General features: G+C 34.9%; 1 protein-coding gene across 4 annotated transcripts in view; it reads right to left on the bottom strand.

The window, feature by feature from the left end:
• The window catches only part of LOC110464955, a 45,779-nt gene that overhangs the window by 14,420 nt on the left and 4,920 nt on the right, over nucleotides 1-26,439 (bottom strand). For all 4 annotated transcript variants that reach the window (XM_021520458.1, XM_021520457.1, XM_021520459.1 and 1 more), the window contains exons 2-6: nucleotides 16,634-16,924; nucleotides 16,126-16,351; nucleotides 5,800-5,908; nucleotides 3,618-3,752; nucleotides 3,326-3,352 (exon numbers count right to left, since the gene is read on the bottom strand). In XM_021520458.1, coding sequence (XP_021376133.1) covers nucleotides 3,326-3,352; nucleotides 3,618-3,752; nucleotides 5,800-5,908; nucleotides 16,126-16,351; nucleotides 16,634-16,924 — 788 coding nt within the window. The remainder of the gene's footprint in view (nucleotides 1-3,325; nucleotides 3,353-3,617; nucleotides 3,753-5,799; nucleotides 5,909-16,125; nucleotides 16,352-16,633; nucleotides 16,925-26,439) is intronic.

The following is a 26,439-nucleotide window of genomic DNA, read 5'->3' on the forward strand; positions in this document are numbered from 1 at the left end:
ATTTGAATTGGAATATATGTAAATATTCTGCCTGAAAATACATTGATATATATATATATATTTATATAATCATATTGTAATAAAATATCTTCCTTTTTGAATTGCGTCGGAAGATATTTTGAAATCATTATAAAAACCTGGTTGCCTCTCCATGCAAGTATAATCAATTACATGTACGTATATCAATATGATAGACTTACATTAGTCTTTTTAACCTACTCTTTACAATACTGAAAAGTCTTTCTTAAACAGAAATGGACTGCCCATGTCACTTTCGTTCGAACTACAAAAAGTTTATCATAGCATCAACATAGGGAGCAAAATATACCTAAACGTCACCCAACAAAGACAGAATATACCAAAACCTCAACTCACAAAGATAATGATCAACAATGTTTCATTTGATATTTAAATTTAATCACTCCGACGAGAAAAATATTGAAACGTGGTGGTCGGTTAAATAAATGGATATTCGTTGATATAGTTCAATGTACTAATTCACTAAGGCCAGTCAGTCGTTTATCGTGATCAAGCGAATCATGTGAACTACTCATTATAAAAGTGTATGCTACCGTGAAAGTAATGTCATGAAATATATTCTATATGTGACAATGCTATATAATATCCGATCTAAAATAGTCTAATGTTCATAAATAACTTATATGTAGATGTTCTGTTTTCCATTTTAAGCTGCTTTATCATGTTTGTTGTGCCAAATGAATAATGTACACGATAGATTAACTTTGCTTGTTTGTGACGTTAACAGTGACATGTCATAAAACATAGAGCATTAATACCGTCGACGGTTGAATCTCGCACCTGCTCAGTGTTGCGCTTGATTGGAAAACCATAAACCATTCCTCGCATTTGTCACATGAAATTGTTTCTGTTGTCAGACATGGAAGTAAGCAATGACATTTTAAAATTGTTTAGGATTATGAAACGTGCCAGAATGAATGTATCGTTTGCATGAATAATAGGTAATATATTTATAATAAGAGGAAAGGCCTAGAAATGTAATGGGTTGTCAAAGGGATAATACATTCATCTGCTTTTTGTTGGTGTATATTGTACTTGTAACGTAAATAAGGTCAACGTTTGGTTTAAACTTTGTTTTATTCAAATTTTGTTTGACAATACATCGAAGTAGATGTTTTATATAGGACAGAATAGGAAACGAAAACAAGTGTCGTGACACTTATGTAAATTTGTTACCTGCTTAATAATCAACTTTTCAACACTAGCTACAAGAATGAAGTAATATGTACAAAAGATAATTACGGGAATATGGGAGGGGTAATGGATTGGTATGCAGTGGAAACCAGGAATGAATAACATATCAATATACGTATGATCATCAGATGGTAATATCATATTGCTCTATTGCAATGAGTATGTGGAACTCGAATCTGTAAAATATAACTATGCAGTAGTGGATGAATATTTCAGCAAAGCTGTAAATGGACACTCGATAAATGTTAAAATGTATATACAAGTTACATAGCATAAATCACCACAAAATCAACTATTGATAAAATTAGTATGTCACAAAGCACCGCCATGATCATTAAAAACGTTGCAGTTCACATACTAGCCATCAAACTTATCAAATATAAGATCAATGGCAAAATCACTGAATAAGCATATAAATCCAAATGCATTTAAAAACATAGTAGTAAAACGAATGCAGCACACCATACATATATATATATATATATTTATGTCAAAAAGAAATTGTAAGGACTATTCGTGTATTTGAAATCTTTTAGTTTTGAGTATATAATTTTGGACTGCTAGAAAAATTGAAGTGTTTTCTTGATGGGTTAGAGGGTCATCACCATAGATTAAAAGATTAGTTGATCGTTGATACGGCAAACTCAGAATATGAAGCTGTCTAAGTTCTGTATATATATTGCATTTTAGCAAACAATGTGTTGAGTTCTCAATGGCACCGCAGGAACAATTCGGGGATGGTATGATGTTTTTCGTAGACAAGTGTTCTTTTAGGGAGCTACATGACATACGCAGTCTTGCGTGGTATATTTGACCCAGATGTGAACCCAGAGAAAGTAGTATGAAGGTGGTCATGAATTACTATTAGATTTCAGAAAGGCTTTTGAATGGGAAATGAAAGGGTTATTTCTAATATGTAATGGAAGAGAATTCCAATTGTTTACAGCAGAAGGAAGAAATGCATTTAGATAAATATTTGTTTTACAAAAAATTGGTGTTAGACATCATGGGTCAGAAAGTCTGGTATTACAACTATGAACATCACTAACTGAATTAGGTAAAAGATTATCCAGATACTCTGGAGGATTTTGATAAAACATTTTATGGAATTGTAACAATTTATTATTAAGTCTACGGTCTATTAATTTATTCCATCCAACTTCTGTATATAGTTTGTCAAAGCTTACAAGTTTAGTAGCTCCTGAAACAATCCTAGCAGCCTCCAAATTAACATTCTCTAGTTTAGAAATATATTCTTTGGCAATGCTATCCCAGACAGTATCAGCATATTCTACAAGTGGTCTAATAAACGAAAAACATGTATTTTGTAATGTTTGCCTGTCGAGTTTAAATTTTAGAGATCGCATAATATTAAATCTAGATGTTCAACCCAACTGCAATTATTGGGAAAAAAAATAACTCCAAGATGTTTATGCAACAGTATCTCTGATATTTCTTATGTGCACATATGTAAGATTGGATGGGGTTTACTGTTTCTTTTTCTACTAAGGGTCATGCTTTCCGTTTTTTAGGATTGAAATCAACTAACCAAGATTTGGACCATTCAGTAGATCTGACTCCACAATGTGTTAACGTTTGAATGTACATCCCTATGTTGACACAGAAAAATATCAATCCCAGCGTAAACAAACGAAAGCAAACGCGCGAATCAAACTGATACTTAGAAAGACAACAAAAGAAAATTAAGGTTAACTTTAACAAAGACATAAAGCTGAAGACGAAAATTAGGTGTTCCAGAAAGTTAAGCGTTTGACACACGTCAGTCACCAATAATCGAAGGTACGGTAAACGTGTCATAGTACAGATAGAAAGTCTGTCATTTAGAAATTGTGGTAAAGTTTGTTAACGGATACTGATGCCTCTCACGAAAAATTTGATCTGTTTAGGTCATCCTTTTACTAAAAACTGGTTCCGAAGTAACCAATCAATTGCAACACCTGACAGGATAGTTTCTTAATCTGTTTGGTAGAATAAAGGTGGACATAAATCTGTGTTGAATGTTTACTTTTTGTACACAGTGATACATTACTACTGCCATCTAGCAGACACAACAACTGGTATATTTACTCACATGGAACCCTTGGCATTTGATGACAATCTGTGAAGAAAACAGACATATTTGAGATAAAAACACCAACAGTTTACTTAGTTTATCCTATTAACGTAATTTCATAAGACATTTTAATGGGAGTAATGAAAAAGTGCACTGGTAAATTGAAGTAAATTGTATGAGATTAGATAAAGAAGTACTTCTAATCACAGGTTAATTAGATAAAAAGTACTTCTAATCACAGGTTATTTAGATAAAAAAAGTACTTCTAATCACAGGTTAATTGGAAAAGAAAACATGTACTAAAACTTACTTTGGATCATGCTGAGAAACTGACGGTGCAGGCGCCGATGACGTCATTTTGTTGTATAACCAAATATTGAAGTCATCTTCCCAGAGCCATGTACCTAAAGGCGGAGTCCGAAGTTTCGGCTTCTGTTTATTGTTTCTGGAAAAAGCCATGTTAACATATCAGACTAAATCATTTACTGAATCACAAAAAGGGTTACTTCTCTGATCTACACCGTGCTACTGTATATTACGCTGGCAACCGTCCTGCGTCAGGGATTTGATATGATAGATTGGAGATGGTATCCCATTGAAATTTATATCTTGGAGTAAGGCGTTTTAATACTTAATAAGTACATTATTGTCACAGTAGGGAAAATGACATCACCTTGGGTAATACAATGCCTTATGCATTGTAACGTGATCGGATAGAGTTAAAGGCTGCTCAAAGGCCTGTCCATTGAGGCTGGTAGGATGCAGGGACTATCTAAATAATACATACGATACCTGTTCCTTTCATAACGACAGACAGTACGTAAATGATTAGACCATGGGGTTATATTGCCTCGCTGAATTATTTTAATTGATGAGTATTTCTAATTGACATTATACTGAAAACACCTAGTTTAAATTAACTCCCCAGATTGTCCGCATTAACTCTCCTCGAAAACAATTACATTTGGTATTGTCAAGAAAATGATGTCTTCCTCAGTATAAAAGCACTTTATATTCTCGGATGCACCCCATCCAAACATCCCGTTACACCTTTGTGAATTGTTATAATATACCATTTTATGCATTTCCTGTTCAGGGAAAAGCATTCGACAGCCTCATAAATCCAAATGTATTATTATTTGTGGCTTTGAGGACTATATATTTCCTGCAGAATCGGGAGATCGTATCATCTGCTTAGAGTTTTGTTGCAGTAACCCACATTTATCTAAATATAAAGCTTTTTAACTATATTAACTATTTGTACAGTTTGGATATTTATCTTTAAAAATTCGATACCATCGCATTTTAACTTTATTGACTCATGAAACTCGTACCGTCTAGCAGTAACTATTGCTTGACTCTGTGTGACAGGTTTTTTAATGATGACCAGTGTGCCCTTTCATGGCTTGTTGTGTTGGTTGGTCGTTAAGACTAGATTGACAGTATATGACCCACTTGTAATGATGACCAGTGTGACCTATTATGGCTTGTTGTGTTGGTTGGTCGTTAAGGCTAGATTGACAGTATATGACCCACTTGTAATGATGACCAGTGTGACCTATTATGGCTTTTTGTGTTGGTTGGTCGTTAAGACTAGATTGACAGTATATGACCCACTTGTAATGATGACCAGTGTGCCCTATCAAGGCTTGTTGTGTTGGTTGGTCGTTAAGACTAGATCGACACTATACGACTCACTTGTGATGATGACCAGTGTGACCTATCAAGGCTTGTTGTGTTGGTTGGTCGTTAAGACTAGATTAACACTATACGACTCACTTGTGGCGATGACCAGTGTGACTTATCATGGCTTGTTGTGTTGGTTGGTCGTTAAGACTAGATTGACACTATTCTACTCACTTGTGGCGATGACCAGTGTGACTTATCATGGCTTGTTGGGTTGGTTGGTCGTTAAGACTAGATTAACACTATAAGACTCACTTGCGGCGATGACCAGTGTGACTTATCATGGCTTGTTGGGTTGGTTGGTCGTTAAGACTAGATAAACACTATACGACTCACTTGTGGTGATGACCAGTGTGACTTATCATGGCTTGTTGTGTTGGTTGGTTGTTAAGACTAGATTAACACTATAAGACTCACTTGCGGCGATGACCAGTGTGACTTATCATGGCTTGTTGGGTTGGTTGGTCGTTAAGACTAGATTAACACTATAAGACTCACTTGTGGCGATGACCAGTGTGACCTATCATGGCTTGTTGTGTTGGTTGGTCGTTAAGACTAGTTTGACACTATATGACTCACTTGTGTCGATGAGCTGTGCTATTTATGTATTTGGGGACTCTTGATTTCAAGATATCTTGATCTCTTAACTTTTGTTTTTTATTTTTTATTTTGCAGCGACTTTAAAAGTACTATAGTAAAGCTTTTCTGTTGCCAAGTATTGGTCCTCGTGATTAGTACCAACTTAACAAGAACAGTTATGATTCGTCTTAAAACCGAGTGTGTTCTATACACTATTATATGCCTACCTTAGTTCGTAAACATTTCCGTATTTTGAGTTAGTGACGAATTTCCGGCTTTTCTTTTTCAGGTCATTTTTCTCGATATCTTCCGGTAAGTATGCATCGTAGAAGAACGCTGAAAAATATTATAATAACCAATTATATACGGCATAAATATGAAAATCAAAGGTCAGTAATATTCAGAAATTTAGTTAATTTAAGATTGTCTTCATTTCATTGTGCATTGCGTGGTCTCGACCTACTGAATAATAAACATGCCAGATCACAATCACAAATAAACCTAATGAATAATGTAATGGCATGTATTGGACATCAATATATTTCTGGCATCATTAGGAAAACAAGTGTCCTGAAAAACAAATATTGAGTATTGATCTGAGTACAACGGACAACTATTGTTAAAATAGAGCTGTCATATAATTCTTGGTGAGGTGTAACGTATATTTACATGTACTGTCAGTATCTGATCATAAATGAGTTACGGGTGATTTTTGGCAACATATTACAATATTGAAAAGCGTCATTGTTATTTTCCGTCATAAATAATGTTCTTTACATTTCAAATGATTCACCACCAATGAAATAAATTCCAACAGATAACTGATATGCACTTAGCGCGAGCCCCTCATAATTTGAGCGCGTTAGAGGAACAACCTTCACCTGTCAAACCATTTTCGTTGACCCATTCGAATAACTGAAAGGTAACACGTATATATGTGTTTGTATGTAGAACTATACGTGGAAGCTCCTTTGTTAGACGTGGCGTGCCCAGTACCCACTGAAAGACAAGTATCGCCCCAGGTACATTTTTTACCCACAACCCATCTCGGTGAGAAGCTAAACTGATATCATCTATATCGTAATTTATTTAGTTAGTTTTTAATTATTTCATTCATGCAAGGAAAAAGTTGGTAAATGTTCCATATAACGAAATCAGCATGCGTCTGCCTTTATGATAAGTCAGTGGTCAGTTCCGAAAGAACTTAATTTAATAGGTGCATAACCATATTTTGTTATAATACTGTAACAAAATGTCCTATTCGAGGTTATTATGCCGTACTGCGGCGTCCGTTGGCCGTCTGTCGTCCGTCGTCCGCCCGTCAACGTTTTCTTTTGAACGAATTCTTCTGAAGAAATGGAAGACATAGGGTCATGACATTTGTCCAGTAGGTACCTGGGATAGAGTGCTATAAAGCTTCCTCATTAAAATGACATTGACCTACTTTCAAGGTCACAGGGGTCAAATATGTTAAAAACTTCAACCAAGAATATTCTAAGAACCTTTTGGACTAGAGTCATGATACTTGGTTATGTTATGTATACCAGCAGTGCAAATACTTTTCTGAACTACAGTAATGAGGTCAAAGGTCAACATTTAGTGCTAGTCGGGGGTCAAACGTTAACATGAGTTAAAAGCTTTAACAATCTTCTTCTCAAGTTCCATAAGGTCCAGGGTCATGATATTTGACCAGTAGGGACATGGGATGGAGTGTTATACAGTTTCCTCATTAAATGACCTTGAACTTCTTTAAAGGTCACAGGGGTCAAATATGTTAAAAACTTCAAACAACAATATTTGAAGAACCATTTGGACAAGAGTCATGATACTTGGGTATGTTATGAAGACCAGCTGTGAATTGTTTTCTTTATTACAATAATGAGGTCAAATGTCATCTTTAATGAAGTGTTTAAATTATTAAATTATTGACAAAAAACATTAAAAAATACTACATATCGCTACTTTTTATTCGTTCAGATATTTTTTTTGTTATCATTATTTTTTTTTAATATATTTTTTCTATTATAAATGATAAGAATATTTGGTTATTCAGCAGTTTTAGCAAGTCAGTTGATTCAGTGGCAATGTTACTGTAAGCATATTCCTTTTAAAATGTCATGTCGTACAAGGATATTTAGCACAATTAATATCAACTTACATCGGTATACATTTTTTGTGGCATATTGAAACTAGTATGCATTCGGTAGCAATGAAAATAAAAGTTCTTAATATTACGCTTTTAGTGAGTCATTGTAGCAGGTCCCATACGGGAACCTTTAATGGGCAATTATAGCACGTCCACTACGGGAACATTAAATGGCGACAAAACGTTATAAAGGAAGTCCTACATTGACATCTGTTATATTTTGTATTGAATGCCCCTGTTGTCAATAAATTGTTACATGAAATTGTCTTCCATTTTCGGCAACAACTGAATGTTTAATTTCCGACATATAAAAAGCTAAAAAAATACAGAGCGACACGAAATATGCCAATGAGATCAACATTCATATTGTACAAAGTATCCAAAACTAACCAATCGCTTACTATTTCATCACAAACGCATTAGACATTAACAAAGCGAAACGTAGCAGGGCGTTTTATTTCTTTGGGGATTTCTACGTGCAGAATCAAATATATTCAATTTTAATTTGATGCAAGTTCAAACAAGTTAATTGGCAACATTCAAGGTGACGGTATAATATCTCCTTTTTGTTAAAAAAATGGAAAGAGTTACACGAGTACAACAAACTATGAGGATAGAAAATCACTGAAATGCGTACGTACATGTAACATACACTTACAACAAAGAATTGTTTATAATAAATAAGCGTTTTGTGGAATATCACAATCATTGATAACTGTAATACTTGACACATGAGTGGGTCGATACTAGACATTCACTCGGCATTCACTGTTTAATCACGTATCATACAAGTATACCAGTAGTTCAATAGGTAGATTTACAGGTATAGATTACAGTTGTATATAGTTGTATATAGTTGTATATAGTTGTATATAGCTGTATATAGTTGTATACAGTTGTATATATTGGTATATAGTTGTATATAGTTGTAAACAGTTGTATATAGTTGTATATAGTTGTATATAGTTGACAAAGGCAGAAGCGTCAACAAAACCATAATTCGATCTCAAAACCAATAAAACTAGGGCATAAGGTGAACAAAAGAAACAAGTATGTGGAGAACCATGAAAATGTACCAGGTGTCCCGGAAAGGTTGTCTTCTGCTTTATCGACGGGTAAAACCCAAGAAATGACACGTCTTCTCGGGTATAATATCTCCTTTTTGTTAAAAAAATGGAAAGAGTTACACGAGTACAACAAACTATGAGGATAGAAAATCACTGAAATGCGTACGTACATGTAACATACACTTACAACAAAGAATTGTTTATAATAAATAAGCGTTTTGTGGAATATCACAATCATTGATAACTGTAATACTTGACACATGAGTGGGTCGATACTAGACATTCACTCGGCATTCACTGTTTAATCACGTATCATACAAGTATACCAGTAGTTCAATAGGTAGATTTACAGGTATAGATTACAGTTGTATATAGTTGTATATAGTTGTATATAGGTGTATATAGTTGTATATAGCTGTATATAGTTGTATACAGTTGTATATAGTTGTATATATTTGTATATAGTTGTATACAGTTGTATATAGTTGTATATAGTTGTATATAGGTGTATACAGTTGTATATAGTTGTATATAGTTGTATATAGGTGTATACAGTTGTATATAGCTGTATATAGTTGTATACAGTTGTATATGGTTGTATATCTATGTATATAGTTGTATATAGGTGTATACAGTTGTATATAGTTGTATATAGTTGTATATAGTTGTATATAGGTGTATACAGTTGTATATAGTTGTATATAGTTGTATATAGGTGTATACAGTTGTATATAGTTGTAAACAGTTGTATATAGTTGTATATATTGGTATATAGTTGTATATAGTTGTAAACAGTTGTATATAGTTGTATATAGTTGTATATAGTTGACAAAGGCAGAAGCGTCAACAAAACCATAATTCGATCTCAAAACCAATAAAACTAGGGCATAAGGTGAACAAAAGAAACAAGTATGTGGAGAACCATGAAAATGTACCAGGTGTCCCGGAAAGGTTGTCTTCTGCTTTATCGACGGGTAAAACCCAAGAAATGACACGTCTTCTCGGGTAGTGACAACAAAACCAGCAGGCTTACTAATGAGCATAATCAAAAGCATCGGCCTTTATATCTCACAAACAAATAGCATATTTCCCTTGAGATCATATCATAATGGCGGCCATACACTTGTCCATAGTCCTCATCAACCTTCATCTTTGGAAACCCTGTGTGGTAAGTTTGTCAGTCAGCAGTCGACATCTATCACGGAAGTCATGATATTGGAGTAAGTTCTAGAATACCGAATTAACTGTACAAGTATAACCGTAGGTAGAGGAAGCAGATATGTTAATATCGAGAAAAGGAAAACTCACCATTGAATGGTCGAAATCGTCACTTATTCTGTTGAAATAATCTTTCACCGATTACAACAAAAATGAGATCGACCAGACTTTCGGTCCTGTGTTTAATATCACCATCTATGTTTTATCAAGAGTAACAAAAACAACGTGTATTTTAACTGACGTTTGAGTTTGCATTTGCAAGCTTTATACAAAAAAAGACTATGCTTCCAAACTTATTCAAAATGTATAGAATAATGTTAACGGGAAGTTCAAATCTACCAAATATAAGTAGTGGATATGAAAATTTAATTAGAAGTTCACAATTGCTGATGTTAAGCATAGATATTCCGAAAGTATGTTACTGAATGACAATTTTGTATCGATTTTAAAGGAGACACAATAGTTTAAGGGAGATATTTTGAATAATTTATGTATCGCCAAGCGTCATAACTTCCCTGTGTTATCAGTGAATGGGGTTTGGTATGGTTTATATTACTTGTCATGCCTATAATATCCTCACAATGCTCCCGCAGAAACGCCTACATCGGTTTAGGTTGGATGTTATCAAAAATACCGACATGCAGGCCAATAACGCATTGTCCAAGTACTTCAACAGAGGCTGCACGGGGACAAAATTTGGGTTGTGGTCAGTGGTATGATACGCTTGATAAAAGATAATTGAATTTTCTTTTGTTTCATCTATGTAATGAAACAATTTATTACATATATGACGTTTCATAAATTCACATTTCTAGGAAAATAAATGTATGATCATATACATAAACTCACATCCTAAAACGTAAAGGTATGAATATATACATGAATTCACATTCCTATAAATTTTTGAAAAAATACTCACATTCCTTAAACATAAATATTTAGTAATATTCAAAGAATTGCGTTCCTTAAAACATGCAAATATGATAAAATACATAAAATCTCATTCCTTAAACGTAAAGGTATGATAAAATTACAATCCTAGAAACACAAAAGTAAAATAATATAAAGCTGACTAAATTAGCTTTCCCAAAAATGCACAGGTAAGATTGTATACATAAATTCACATTCTTAGGAATGTAAAAGTAAAAGTATTAACGTTCTCTTACTACAGTGCAATGCTATAGTATATATTCTCTCTACGATGTTTGCATTCCAGAATAAAAATATTTTTGTTTTAGAAATAATACCTGAAGAATCCTGTTGGATAGCAATTGTACTAAAGTGGATTGACTGATTACATACTGTAGTGTGTATCGTCCAAGAGGTCAGTGGCAGGTGGTAAGGCCCTTAGGACAAGAAGTCAGTGTCAGTTGTTTAGGTCCTTAGGACAAAATGGTCAGTGTCAGGTGGTAAGGTCCTTAGGACAAGCGGTCAGTGTCAGGTGGTAAGGTCCTTAGGACAAGAGGTCAGTGTCAGGTGGTAAGGTCCTTAGGGGACACATTGCTCAACAGAGGTAGAAAAGAACGTTTTGCTGTGTAACAGCCTGTCACCATTGAGCTTTTATTTCGTAGCAACATGCCTCGTTGATAGGGAAATAAGAGAAACATATACAGATTAGAAGAGAGTTATACATAATTGCCTTCAAGGCACTTTCTATGTGGAATGTGTCTAACCCTCCTCTCGCTAGTGACTCTCCAAATAAGAACATTGCTGCTGGGAGGATGTTGGCTGAAGCAAAGGATATAACTTTCCCAAACAAAAGGTAATAAACTAGGCTTAGCCGACAAAAGACGAATAACATGGGAAAAAGCTGGAAGATTCGAATTCTCTATATTTCCTAAAAATCTGAAACGAAACTTATATGCCTGACACAAAGTGTGTGCTAGCTGAATACACCAAACCGAACACCTCGTAGTATTGTAGGTGATGACCATTATGAACTCATTATTCATAAAGAGGCACCGAGAAAGTTCATGATAGGAAAAATGGGAAATTGTCACGCTTATCTTACGGTTTAGATGTAAGCCGTCCTTCTTTGTCATTTTGTAAGTAAACATCGAGAATCGCAGCTGATGTAGAAGAGTCTGCAGTGATCTTTATTTCAAGTTTAGTAAGCTCAATACATTTCTCTCTAGGAGAAGATGCTCATACTTGATCAAACTATTCCATTTTGTAGGAGATACATTCGAACTGAATGGCTAAATAGATTCTGACTCAACCTTTGACTTGATGCATGTTTGAGAATATATTTAATGTTCCTTCTAAACTTCTTATTACACGTCGCGATGATTCAACGTTCTGAGAGCGGGTATTCAAAGCTGTGCAATTTGATGCCAGGGATTGTGGGTTCAAGGCCCGGATAAGGAACGAGCCAAAACTTGTTTTCCTTCAGAAATTCTGTTTGAAACATAATGTATCATATACACTCGTGTATAATGATATGAAGGATTAAGATATTACCAATCCGTCGTTACTATACTGTGTCCATTCTAGGACACTGAACAAAGTAATTCTCCTTTTTAAAGACAGTACTACGAATGAAGCATAGTACAGTCTACATCGCGATACACTAAAACATCTAGTGAAAGCAAACACTTATATACGAGGGACAATGAAAACATATATAGACAAATAATGTATTGATAGAGTAAAATGTAATTAAAATACACACGTACAACTTCAGATCAATTGAGATTTTAAGGGGTCTAATTGACTTAACAAGGGTGAGAGAAATTATGAACCAATTTTCTGCCTGGTCTTAAATAATAAGAAAGCCTTTCATGGCAAACCTACCTGGATTAGACTTCCTAACAGGTTTATCACACACATCGTTGTCTTGTATTCCAGCATCTTGTTTTCGTTTCATCTGCTTCGTTAGAGACGTTATTAATATATCAAACATTGGTTGTCCCTCCATCTTATTTATGATACGTGACATATTATCCCAGATACAGTCGATACGGTAAAAAGATCCAATTTTTATAAGTATTTCAGGCTACATTATCATACTGTGGATAGTTTTAAGTCCATTCAGTGACACCAGTCTTATCAATTATTTAGCTTCTGTGGGTTTTATTTATTGTATTCGTGTGCAAATATTTTAAAGCACCGATAATACAAATGCAAGCATGAACTAACCGATAAAGGCCGAAGGAATGATTGTCATTCCAACCCTTCCCTAGTACCCGTCCAACAAGTGGAGTGTGTAAAATATGGCGGGAAAAGGTGGAACAGATGTAAGTAAGTAATATTAGTGGCGAGTCACAGACAGGGCTTGGAATGACGACCATTATAGTAGAAGTGGCGGATAACAGCCAGAGCTTTGAATGACGACCATTATAATATTAGTGGCGGGTGACAACCAACATCTTAGACTGCCAACCATTACTTTGGCCTTTACGAGTGTGACGGCGTCGATTTTGCGTTAAATATGTTCTACTTTGCCGATTAAATAGGTACGTTTCCATTGTAGAAAATGCATCAATGCCTTTACAGGCAATACATTACCAGGTGCGTTAAATAGGCTTAATTATAACCCGAATATATCCTGGCGTTACCACAGAACAGACTCATTAGTCTCCTATTGGTTGGATAATGTTACGGAGCTTAGCCTGAAAATCTGCGACAATTTTAATACGTATTTGCGCATTGTCTTTAACTTCTATGTTTTACATACATTTATTTAAATGTACAACCAATCTTAATTTGCAGTTTTCATTTTTGTCGCTTTTTAATTATAATTGAATAATAAGATTTGATGTTAATTCTCAATTTGGGAATATGCTATTTCTTTGTGTAATATGAAGGCCGATGTTTTTGATAATGTACTTAGTGGGCCTTGTGGTTTTGTTGTCACTACAAGACTTCTAAATATAAGGACGTGACATTACTTCGATTTGACATTATTTATTTGGCGGGTGTCGTCAATGAAGCAGAAGACCCGTTTATACTTATGGAACACTTGGTCTTGTTCTCCTTCAACGTTTTCCAAAATCTCTATGCAAATCTTCCCCTTGGTCATATTTGCCCTAGTTTCATCGATTTTGAATTTGAATCAGGGTTTCGTTGCCGCTTAGGTATTACCTTGATTATCATGTTTGTAATACAGCAGATGCCTATAGTAACTAACAGCTAAATGTTTGTAGTACAATAAACTTCTGTAATAATTCCCAGTTTTATGTTTGTAGTACAATAAACTTCTGTAATAATTCCCAGTTTTATGTTTGAAACACAATATGTTAACCGATTATTCGATGATGACAAATAAAGCCACTCCTACATTACTTTACATTAAAAATCTATTGATCCTTCTGTATTGACTTGATTATTTGTGTACTATTCCACTGGTAGTTGGGTATGTACATGGGATCCAGAAGCCATCATTTCCTGTTATAATGTATTGTGCAAAAATATTTTCACAGCGATAAACATTCACTAGAAATTTATGCCGCAATATAGGTGTATTGTTTTTGGATCTGATCGATTGAAAGTGGAATATTTTCCAATACTATGAAATTATTTATCATCCAACTCCTATTTCAATTACCTTGAGCTTGGTGCGATATACATGCATATAGTCCTACCATAAAAGTTAATGAGGCATGAAGTCGTAACCTTCATGAAGTCGTACATGTAACCTGAACAATATTGGGACATTGTCATAATATACAAATCTCAAACGTAAACAGCAGGTGCTCTGCAATGAATAACACCACAACATGCATCCCATCCATATTTTAAACAGTCTATCTGAATCGTGCTGATATTAACACAGATAGACATATCGACCGATATTAGAAATTAATAAAATAACAGTATAGTGAGCGACACAACATATTTCCATTATTCGGTTAGCGTCGTAGAAACACAGGTTACCATTACATAATTAACATTTGTCCGAGACTGCCTGTATATCAGCGACCGATAACCTGGTGTCATATTCCACAGCCCAACAGCAATGCAATTATATACTACATCGTGTAAAACCACCACACTTGATTTTAGAATGTAAACCTGTATTTATGACAACAAATACAAATTATTGAAAAAGGAAAAGGAAAACCAAAGAATCAAATTTGATTGGTAAATCAATTCTTTTACATTGTTAATATATATGTTCTAACGTTTGGTGCCTTTGGTGGTCTCGTTTTTTTCGAAAATTGCCCTTCTAATTGTTATGAATAAAACATGGCTAATTGGCATACGAACAGTATGATTTTGACTCATTAAGTCTTCACCCGCTTCAATGTAAGCATGTACAGACATGCATAGTTTATTTAGTCGTAAATATCATACGTTATCTTTTAGTTAATCGATTGAATCGCGTAAATAGCGCGTGGCAGGTGAAAGTTGGTAGACTAAATGTAACCTTTGCGATATCTACGTGCGAAGGAAACACATGCCCATGCGTTAAAGTGTAGCTTTATCATTATTATTCTTGCACAGATCGATTGAGTTTGATTTGATTGGTTGTCGTTTGGAAAGGTAACAGCTTCTACGAAAGTATATAAATACTGCTTTATAGCTGCTGTAAACGTACTTAATTTTAATGGTAATACTATTTTAATAATAAGAATAATAATTCGAGGTTCTTATATACCGCTTTATCACAAACTAGTTCGTAGGTCGTCTTAAAGTGATCCACAAATTATAATCTGTGGTTATAGGGCCTTTGCAACCAGCCAATACCTTTCTCAACTCCCTTGGGAGCATACAGCCGGAGCTGCCATTTCGGCGCTAACAGCTAACATTCAACAATTCTAGCACTGCCCAACCACGTACTCATTTACAGCTGTATAGAATGGAACAAGCGGAGTAAAATATCTTGCTCAAACACAGTGCCGTGCCGTGACTCGAACCCGCAACCATTCGGTCACGAGCCCGAGGTCCTACCACTGGACTACCGCTTTTCTTACTTAATTCTTGCGCTAGATTATGATTGCAATAATTCAAGTTTCTGAAAAATGGGGTTTCTTTGCATAAATTGTTGATGCACTCATTCATCAATGCACTAATCTGTTTAAATTCAAACATGTGCTCTAATATGATTGCTCTAAAATCAGTAAGTTTACAGTAGTGAACTATTGCCGAAAACCAACGGGAGCAAATCTTTAATGAGTTACCTGAGTCGTAGTCTTTGGTGTGCGACCCGGCTAGGCTGGACTCTGTCCAAGGTTTGCGTCTATTGACGCGCTGTTGACGTCTGCTCTCAAGTTGCTGATAACTTGATAACACGTCTTTCTCACTGTCTTGGAAGAAGGTGGGCAGACTTTGGGGTCGAGTGGACTTCCGGTCAAAATTTACTGACGAACTGATCAAAGCATTCGAAGACGAGTCCGGCGCCTCAGACTGTGTACAAAAAACGTGTAATAAAAAGCGTTGTCAACAACTGTTTACACATTAGTTGCGTTTTGGCATTGCACACGGCAACAAAGCATTGGAATTAAGTTTTATCCGTAACATAGAGTTTATCTGATCTAGATCAATTAAAACATAAGATGCCATTTAAAACACATCACACTACACCGACAAAATTGAATTAAATATGATTAACATTTGTTGAAAAGATAAATTAGCCAAAATGCTTGCACACTGTGTAGAATGTGTTCAGTATTACAACAAATATTTTACCCTTATTAGATGGTTAAGGCGCTTGTTGTTGCGGCTTTTGAGTGTGTCATCGTCTAGGTCCGGCCCATTGTAGAAGGATTCCATGGACGCACGTGAGGTTGGTATTCTCGCGTCATATTTCCGGAGTATATCCAGGCTAGCGTTGGATCCATGGATCTGACTTTTGGATGTCCTAGGTGTCTTTCTCGATTTCTGAGGAGTGTTTGCATAAGTATTGGCTTTAGGTTCTTCTACCCAACTTTTCTGATACAAGCAGTGGTTCTGTAGAATATGTCGCTGGATACTGTCCATCTACAAAAGCAATGAGTAATAATGGTTTCCCTTTTGATACTCTATCTCTGATCAATGATAATTAACAGCTTTTATGCACGATCTTTAGTATGTAGAGGCAGTGGTTCTCATTGAACACGGACCCACATTTGTCATTTTTCCAAGAAGATTGTTCTCGTGCAGTCTTTACAAACCTGGCGAACACATCAAAGTTCATATTAAGGACACAGTTATATATAACAACTGTGAGCACACAAATCGGGCTCATACCAGCCACCATTAAAATATCTTCTAAAGATATACAGATATGATAACGGTCGCAATGCTCTTCTACAAAAGATGATGTATATATTTTATGCATGTCGGTTGGTTCAGAGGTTTTTATGTATTATTCTTATTTCATGAAGTTTGGTTTGGTTTTATTTTCTTTAATGTCCTATTAACAGCTAAGGTAATTAAAGACGTGCATCCGTGTGTGTAATGTATGCGGTATGTTTGTGTGTTTGCCTCCCTGTGACAGCGCGGATCAGATGCCAGCATTAGAGTGCTATCTCACTGAAATACCCTACCGAAAGCATTATTTCATGGATTATTTCAAGTACAATTTCGTATTATATTCAAACATCCCAATTATGGCACGTTCATGCAAAGTGATACTGTTGTAAGTGGTGCGCAAACTCACAGACAGACAAACGGTACGTGAAAATTAATTCTTCAGTAAAAATGATAAAAACATATGCGTGTTTTTGAAGGTCCTAGCTGAAATACGTATTCCAATATCAAATACATTTACATGTATGTAGTTTAATATAAAGATATATAGAGAGTATGCGCTACTCTGTTCAGACAATTTAGGAGTATGACAATCTTGGAAACATTGACTCAGTAATCATGAAATGGTGTGCTTCATATAAACCAACAATGAAGCAACACAACATTGTTTTTAAAATTGGAAAAACAACGGTTTCTAACATATTATGATGATAAACATAAAACAGCGAACACAAAAAGACAATGAGTGTACAGTATCGTAGCTCGACTGAATATTATATTGTTTTAAGTTTAACATATGGACAGATATTATAGTCAATACCAAGAGAACTGCTATAACATGCACGAATAAAATGCAACTCAGCAAATACTTCCCAATATATACGTACGGACGCGTGTGATTTTGATCCAATTCTTCTGTTGTTGATTCCATAGTTACTTTCAAATTCCATACTGAAAATTTGTTCAGCTTTCAACAGCTTTACTACTATAGTCCTGGTAAGAAACTTAGTAAAGCTCCAGCTTATAAAAGTGTGACACACTAGTTCACCTTGTTAGACAACGTCATCATACTCAATACTGTAACATCGGTTAAGCTAGTCCAGATAATAAAAGCAACTTTACACGGTTAGTTGTCGAAAACCATAAAAAACAGTCCATGTTAGAAAGATCTAGCTCAAGTCCATGGTATAAAGCAGTGTTACTTCTCTATAGTATAGAGCACTGTTTCAGGCCCACCTTATTTGATAGTATAATACGCCCCGAGTCGGGGCCTCTGGTACAACAGTTCAACACATAAACGAGTAATACGAAAAACAGTAATATAGTTCACGTCATAAGAAACGGGTTTCTAAAATAAAACATATAATTCCAGTATATAGAAAACGAAATACTAGAGAAAAAAATGCATTCCTGTCCATAATAGTTCAAGTTATCTCCGCATTGAACAATCCAATCGGTTGATGGAAGCACGCCAGCTCCATAACGAAACTCAAGATTGGTTCAGACATTATAAGTTTGCCGATCCCTTACATAACCAGGTATTCTGGTTAACACTTTTAACTACGATCCATGTATATTTAACACTAAATAACGGATACACAATCTATAGATTTACAGAGAGTAGCCATTGGCACCATCAAATATACACCACGCATACATAAGTCACAGGTCATCCTGCATCGATAGCTGGGTACACATAGTCCCAGAATCACTTTTTAAACCATAGTTACACATTTCTGTGGAGTGCTGATTTTGGAACATTACATATGTCTGTACGTAATATCCTGCATGGCTTGTAAGCCCTTACAGTCAATCCTACAGGGATATATCAACTGACACAAAAAGTGTGTCACATAAATATGCGGTTTAGTACTGCATGTCCTAATCAGCTATGTACGTGTCTTGTGTGGCACTAATTCCTAAATCTACACCGCTGTAGGTTATATGTCTGTACTTTAGCGCATCGTTAATCTAAATACTGATGAATTATTAAATACACCTCTCACTATTAGGTGTTTTGTCTGGACGGCTGTTTTAAATTAACGGTAATTGATTAGTAAGAAAAGACGAGCTAATTACCGACCTTTCTCCTTTATTACCCACTTTCACGTGTACTGGCTAGTGATGTATTGGTCCATCCGTCCACAGGTGCTATACACATACCCCAGACACCGGCAATGTATACCAACAGCGATACACACCTGCCATATTTCATTTTGATATATAGCCATACGGATCGTTGCTTTGCTAAAACTGTTTCTATTTTTGTTTCATAATTTACCTCTTGGTCGCATTATACAGAAGTCGTATAATGACGGTATCCATTTGTTGGAGCCAGCTTCGTGATATCTTCACAGAAATATTACAAAATATTTTTTCGTCACCGATGCGAAAAACGCGCAGTGTTTTATTCTTAAATACTGTTTTGTCTCAACTAAAAGATATCGTGCAAATGACTAAAACTATTTACAGTTCTGAGGTTTGTGTATTTTGAGGTAGGTGAATGGTCCTGATATCAGAATAGTCTAAGCATAACTGTTATAGCTGAAATGATGTTGGTGAGAAAAACTAAACAACAAAAGCAAAAACTTGGAGGTAAACGAAAAGGGAACGTTGTTTTATTGGACTAAGCAGCAAAAAGCACTGGAAACTGCCGTGGCGACAAAGTGCTGTTTCATTGTTCTAAACCAAAAACACTGAAAATGTCGAACGGCCCCACTAAACCATCACACGCAAAACTAGCTGCTCAATGATTCTAATTAATTAGAGAAGCAAAAGAACGCACACCATTGAAAGATAATCACAGATGGAAGAGGAATGTGTGAATTTTACGATATTATTATACACGATCTCATTAACAGCATATCTGATTTATTGTGTTGATCAAATGGCCTTATAATAAAACATCATAGTATTCTCACGCTATCAAATTTTCTTCACGCACGATTACATTTCTCTCACGTGCAATCTTATTTCCTCCGTGATTGATGCTATATTACAAAGACATAAATCATGTCTCCCTAAATCATCAGTGTAAGTAATCAATGATTTAGGTTCGTGATAAAAATTATTGGAAATATATATCGGAAATAGAAACAAATTAATACGATATTGATCTGTAATTTATTTCAGAATGAGGAGATGTGTATTTACGGATCTGAGAGGGTTGTAAGATTCCGGCTTCTGTGATTACAAGCCTGGAATGACATCATGTCACGCAGGTAGCATAGAATCAAATTAAAGTGTACATCAATGCCTGGGATGGAATCAGGGAGAATACAGGGATTGCTAAAATTTTAACTCTGATGTCTCGCGATTCAAAAGTAGTGATAGAGTATTCCAGTAGCTCAGAGAACACGGTGAAATACAAGTCTCGAAGGTTTTCTTCTAGCAAGGTTATACATTAGAGTATATGTACCACCAAAGCTTTCAGAACAACTCACATATTTATTGCACTGTTGATTTTATATAAAGGTGTTTTTTGACATTTGAGATAGACATTTATATACCGTTTAATATTTATGTAGTTTGCGATTATTTATATGGAAAGACAGAGCCAAGAGCTGATAAGAGATAAAAAAAAAAAAGAAAGAAAAACTATCGTATAGATTAAATATATCCGGCGGAAATGAAATAGCTTTCTCCACTACACGTGGCTCCTGCTAGTATATTCCCCACAACTGTATAAGACAAAATTAATCATTATAGCAGACACTGCAGTAATATAATAGCAAGGGATCGGACAATACATTTCTTCAGCATAGACCAAAACATTTCCGGTAAGAAACCTCGGCTAGCTTGCCTTGACTTACTACATCTATCGACCAACAGCAACATTTAAGCTAAAGGCGTACTCTTTTATTGTCCTTCAATATTGCTAGAAACTGGGTAGCTAAAGGCGTACTCTTAAATTGTAATATAGTCTCCGTCAATATTGATGTTGACTTGGTAACTAAATGCATATTCTTAAGTTGTAATATAAGGTCCTTTAATATCTCTTGTAACTGGGTAGCTAAAGGCGTATTCTTAAATTGTAATAAAATGTCCTTCAATATTGCTAGTAACTGGGTAGCTAAAGGCGCACCCTTAAGTTGTAATAAAAGATCCTTCAATATATCTTGTTACGTGGTAGCTAAAGGCGCACTCGTAAGTTGTAATATAAGCTTGTAACTAGCGCTATGGATTTCACGTAGTATCGTCGCTAGAGATGCTTCAATACTCAATAAAAACAGTCCCCTGAATAATGTTTTTATTTAATTTCTTTAGATGATTGGTCTATATATACGCTATTGTACCGAGATAAAACAGTAATCTCGCCTCTGGTTAGGTAGCATTGTATCCCTACAACTATATTAACTGACCGAAATACCCTTAACAGATGACAAGAGCATATATATATATGTCACACAGCGCATTGCTTTCAGCTTTGATACTTCTCTACAATATATTTTATATAGAAATATTTCAATATAGTCATATTGAAGCGAATTCATTCTTGATCGGGTAGTGAGGTATTGAACCTTCTATATATTAGTTGTATCAGTTCTATATTAATTTTGCTGAAACAAAAACAATCTTTTCACAATCAAGAGAATCTGGTCTGTTCATAAATACGTAAACAGGTATATCGTGTTTGCGTCCATACACTTACCTAGTTTCCTAGTCCCTTATGTCTATCTACAACATTGTATGGTTTAATATACTTGATCGTCCTTTTCGTGTATACATAACCATTAAAAATGCATATGCCTTTTCCTTACTTACAGTTGGGAGCCACAACAAGGTATTTACGTCTATATAATTGGGCTTCACGCAAAACAAATAAAGTGGCCACAGAGGGTATGAATAACTAATATTATTATTTTATAAATACTCAAACAGACCACGAACGAACGAAACCAAACCCAAAAGCTCCCTGATCTGAGAGCAAGTAGCTGTCCTTCATAACGGAACAATACATGGACAACGATGTATTGTATAACTACCAAGTCTTGTTTGAATGATGTATTGGATAAATACCAAGTCTTGTTTGATCGATGTATTTTATAACTACCAAGTCTTGTTTATACGATGTATTGTATAACCACCAAGTCTTGATTGAATGATGTATTGTATAAATAACAAGTCTTGTTTGAATGATGTATTGGATAAATACCAAGTCTTGTTTGAGTGATGTATTGTATAAATACCAAGGCTTGTTTGAACGATGTATTGTATAACTACCAAGTCCTGTTTTGAATGATGTATTGTATAAGTGCCAAGTCTTGTTTGAACGATGTATTGTATAAATACCAAGTCTTGTTTGAATGATGTATTGTATAACTACCTTGTCTTGTTTGAATGATGTATTGTATAAATACCAAGTCTTGTTTGAATGATGTATTTTTAAGTGATCTTCTAGGTTTGCATTTCATTCAACGTACAATGTACATGTGAAAATGACATTGACAGCATGGTTACTGGTTTTTATACTAGTTTTGTTTGTTTGTTTGTTGTTTGTTGCAATCGTGCAGTTCTGTGTTAGTATCATTCTAGTCGTTTGATAGCATAACAGTTTCACATCCTCAATCATAGCAATGACAAATAAAGCCAGTGTGAACGACTAGTATACATAGTTTTGACTACTGTATCTGTAACATATTTTCTACTATCTAACAAAAAGGACTTGTCGATGCATACTACTTTATAGTAGTACAAATACTACATATCTCACCTGTGACTAAGTCTAAGATATATCAAATAACGAATTCAAATGTGCTAATACGGCTATTCAAGTATGTGATCAAAATTTTAACAGATATTTTCATAATGCTAGAAAAGTTAATGATGGAGAAAAATTGTTCCTTAGTTAATGTCAATCAGGCTATAACAGATTGTGAATGCTAACGAAGTTTAACATAACTGTCAATGCATAAAGGATACTAACGCACACTATTGTGATATAATGGATATAATTTTGAGAACATTAACTTTATAAGTTCCCATTTTATCAATATTTCCGATAGCACATGTAGTACTACTAGTAGCCCGGACTTGGTTCTGCTTCCGATAAAGTAAATACCATTTAGAGTTTCGAATTGATAACATTTAGGATGTAAAGCGTTTGGGTATGTAAGAAACAGAGGCAAAATATTTAAGTGTTTAATAAAAAAAATGTTGATTAACAATGATACCAAATTTCTGATAAATAATGTTACATAAAAAATATTTCACTGACCTTGATATTTGACTATTTGACCTTGAAACTTGGTCACCTTTCGTGTCTTAAATCCTCGAAAATAATATCACAATATCATACCAAAATATTTATGAAAATTTAAAACATGTGAAAATTGACCTTTGGACCTGGATAGCTAAGCGTCTTCCATATTTTCATGTTTGTATTTCTTCGAATCCTTGCCTGTATGTGTTTGTGTATGTAAGAGTGTGTGGGTGGGTGGGTGTGGGTAAGGGCGATTGTGTATGTAAGAGTTGGTGGGTTGGTGGGTGGGTGTGGGTAAGGGCGATTGGGTATGTAAGAGTGTGTGGATGGGTTGGTGTGGGTAAGGGCGTTTGGGTATGTAAGAGTGTGGGTGTGTGTGGGTAAGGGCGATTGTGTATGTATCTAAACGAGTGTGAAATATTGTGATGCAACTGAAAAAAAGGCACATTTACTTATATTCTATATAAAATCAATACACCATACCTGAATGATCGGCTGATGAAGAATGACTTATTGAGTGATCGATGATGAGGATGTTTAATGGTGAGGATAAGTGATCGTGATGATGATGTGTTAGCATATGAGGATAATGATAATGATGATGTGTAATGATAATGATAATGATTATGAATTAATGATTGATGATAATTATTGATACATGATGTTGGGTAATGAGGAATGATTGATCGATTGATTGGATGATGATGATGATGATGATGATGATGATGATGATGATGGAGGTAATGACATTACAATGTAAGTGAGTGAGTGGACGATTTTGTTGTTTTATATATCGATAAAACTTGTGGGGGAAAAAAAGAAAAAAAAAGCGTCTTCCATGTTGTTTAATTTTTCACATAGTGTAACAATGATATTTTGATTTACATTCACAACAAGATCATTTCAAACATCTCATTGGTATTACGATCTCTTTAAAGTATGTTTAAAACGACGTTCGCCTACGACACACATTTGCACTTGTTACGTATGGAACTACCCTTAAAGTTGCACCATCGTTTCAAATTTATATATACAATCAATATTGTGACATTAGTCATGATCACGTTATATCCATGGCGAAATGGGTTTCACTATGGCAATGTTGGAGCATGCGCAAGTTAGCATAAATCTTCGTTAGCATACATTTTCCAAATATTTTACCTCGCTCATTATTTTATGCATGGAATCCACACTGCCATGCGAAGGTTCAAATGAGAGAATATTATATTTTGTTGAAGTTAGATACATTTCAAGAATAAATTAATACGGTTTTACTTACAAGATAATTCAAAGCTGTAAAACATGTTGTAGAGATATCTAATACATATAGTTCAATGTCGCTATCTCCTCTAAATATATAAGCCTATTTATATTGCATAGTGGCTACTGTCTCTGTTCACTACCCTCTAGAAAGGAGTCATCACGACATCAGCTTAGTAACGCGCATACTATGGCGACACGGTATAACGATCACAGAGTCGATAATGACTGCTGAAGACAGCGTTAATTATACAGTAATGTTAACATCGCAGTTGTAGTATCGTACCATGTAAAATTCTGCACATATACAAGCATTTGTATTCACATTAGTACACGTCATAGTTAGAAATTTAACATTAAAAGTAAAAAATAAAAAGTCAATAATAACCTCGAATGGAGACGCGATCGAACATAAGGTGGAGTAAGCCGTCACCGGACATGTAACAGCATATGTGAAACTGTGTATGTTACCGTAGTTATAATGATTCTTACATAGTTCATTGAGTTATGAACGCCATCTATAAATAAAAAATATGTTTCATCAACCTTAACATTGAAAACAGGTTACTTCATGCCCTAATTACCTTACATCACAGAAGTAATTACAAAGGTTTACGAGGTAAGCAGTCTCTATCCATGTGTGAACGTAGGCAGTGGTAAACGGCCCACAGTTGTTTACGTCCAAGTCACACATGATCGTTTCCCAAATATCAAAATGGAACAACAAGGGAATACAGAAGTTTAAATTCGAATTCGAATTCGATTAAAGTAGAGCAACATATGAACAAAGGAGATATTTGCATGAAGACCCTTGAAAGAAGAAAAACACGTGTTTCGGCAACTTGCAGCTCTTGAAACCCTGTGTTGTAAGCTTATGGATGTTCAATACACCATTGTATGTTTGATGATACATGGTCGGGCTTCATTTGATACTTCACCCCGGATTTACCCAAATAGCATGTATTCGACAATTATAGGAAGAAGAATATGCTATACATTCGAGTCTGATTTATAACAGGCTAACTTAGTGGCCGATAGAAGTGGCTAATTAACATGGTATAACTTGTTTACAGAAATAAAGGTAAAATAAAGCCATTGACTGGATAGTGAGGTAAACTGACAACTGAAGGCTGGACAGTGAGTCGAGGGAAGACTACTTCACTACTAAAACTGTAGAGATTGTTTTCGTAGTTTAACTTTCCTTTGCTTGGCAGTCTCTCCCACATTGGGAATTGAATGTCATAGTTGATTACTGACTCCAGACAATGTTCTACGTATCGGAAAGTTAGGGCCTTACATTGTTATCAAGATCTTTATTTCACTTCATGGCATTTATTTAATATTCGCGTTTTTCGGAGTTCATGATAGTTTGATTATGCTATCGCCATTTCTTTAAACAAAATCCGCATAAACTTTTCACATTTTTATGAGATATCATTGTGTAGACTTTGCGTATGTTCACCTTTGATCATATAGGTACACATAGGAATCGGTAGTGAAACACTATAATCGATGAACACGACAGGAAACACTTATATTTGAACAAAATATCCGTATGGTGCACTGCAATTCATTTCTGGCCTACTGTTATCACGTATGTGTCTTAAGTTCATGTTTCACTTCATTGACAATTATGTTATACAATAAGTATCTTGTTTACGAAAACAGTGTAGTCGAAGATAAAGTTTTTTATAAATGTTTCAAGTGTTCACCTGATCTATAATAATAGCCTGTAAAATATTACTAAGTGCATCAGCGTTCTTTATGTCGGTACCGAATGTTTATGTACATATTGGTTTAC

This window comes from Mizuhopecten yessoensis, unplaced genomic scaffold (genome assembly GCF_002113885.1).
Source record: "Mizuhopecten yessoensis strain PY_sf001 unplaced genomic scaffold, ASM211388v2 scaffold11045, whole genome shotgun sequence".
In the NCBI taxonomy this organism is placed as follows: Eukaryota; Metazoa; Mollusca; class Bivalvia; order Pectinida; family Pectinidae; genus Mizuhopecten; species Mizuhopecten yessoensis.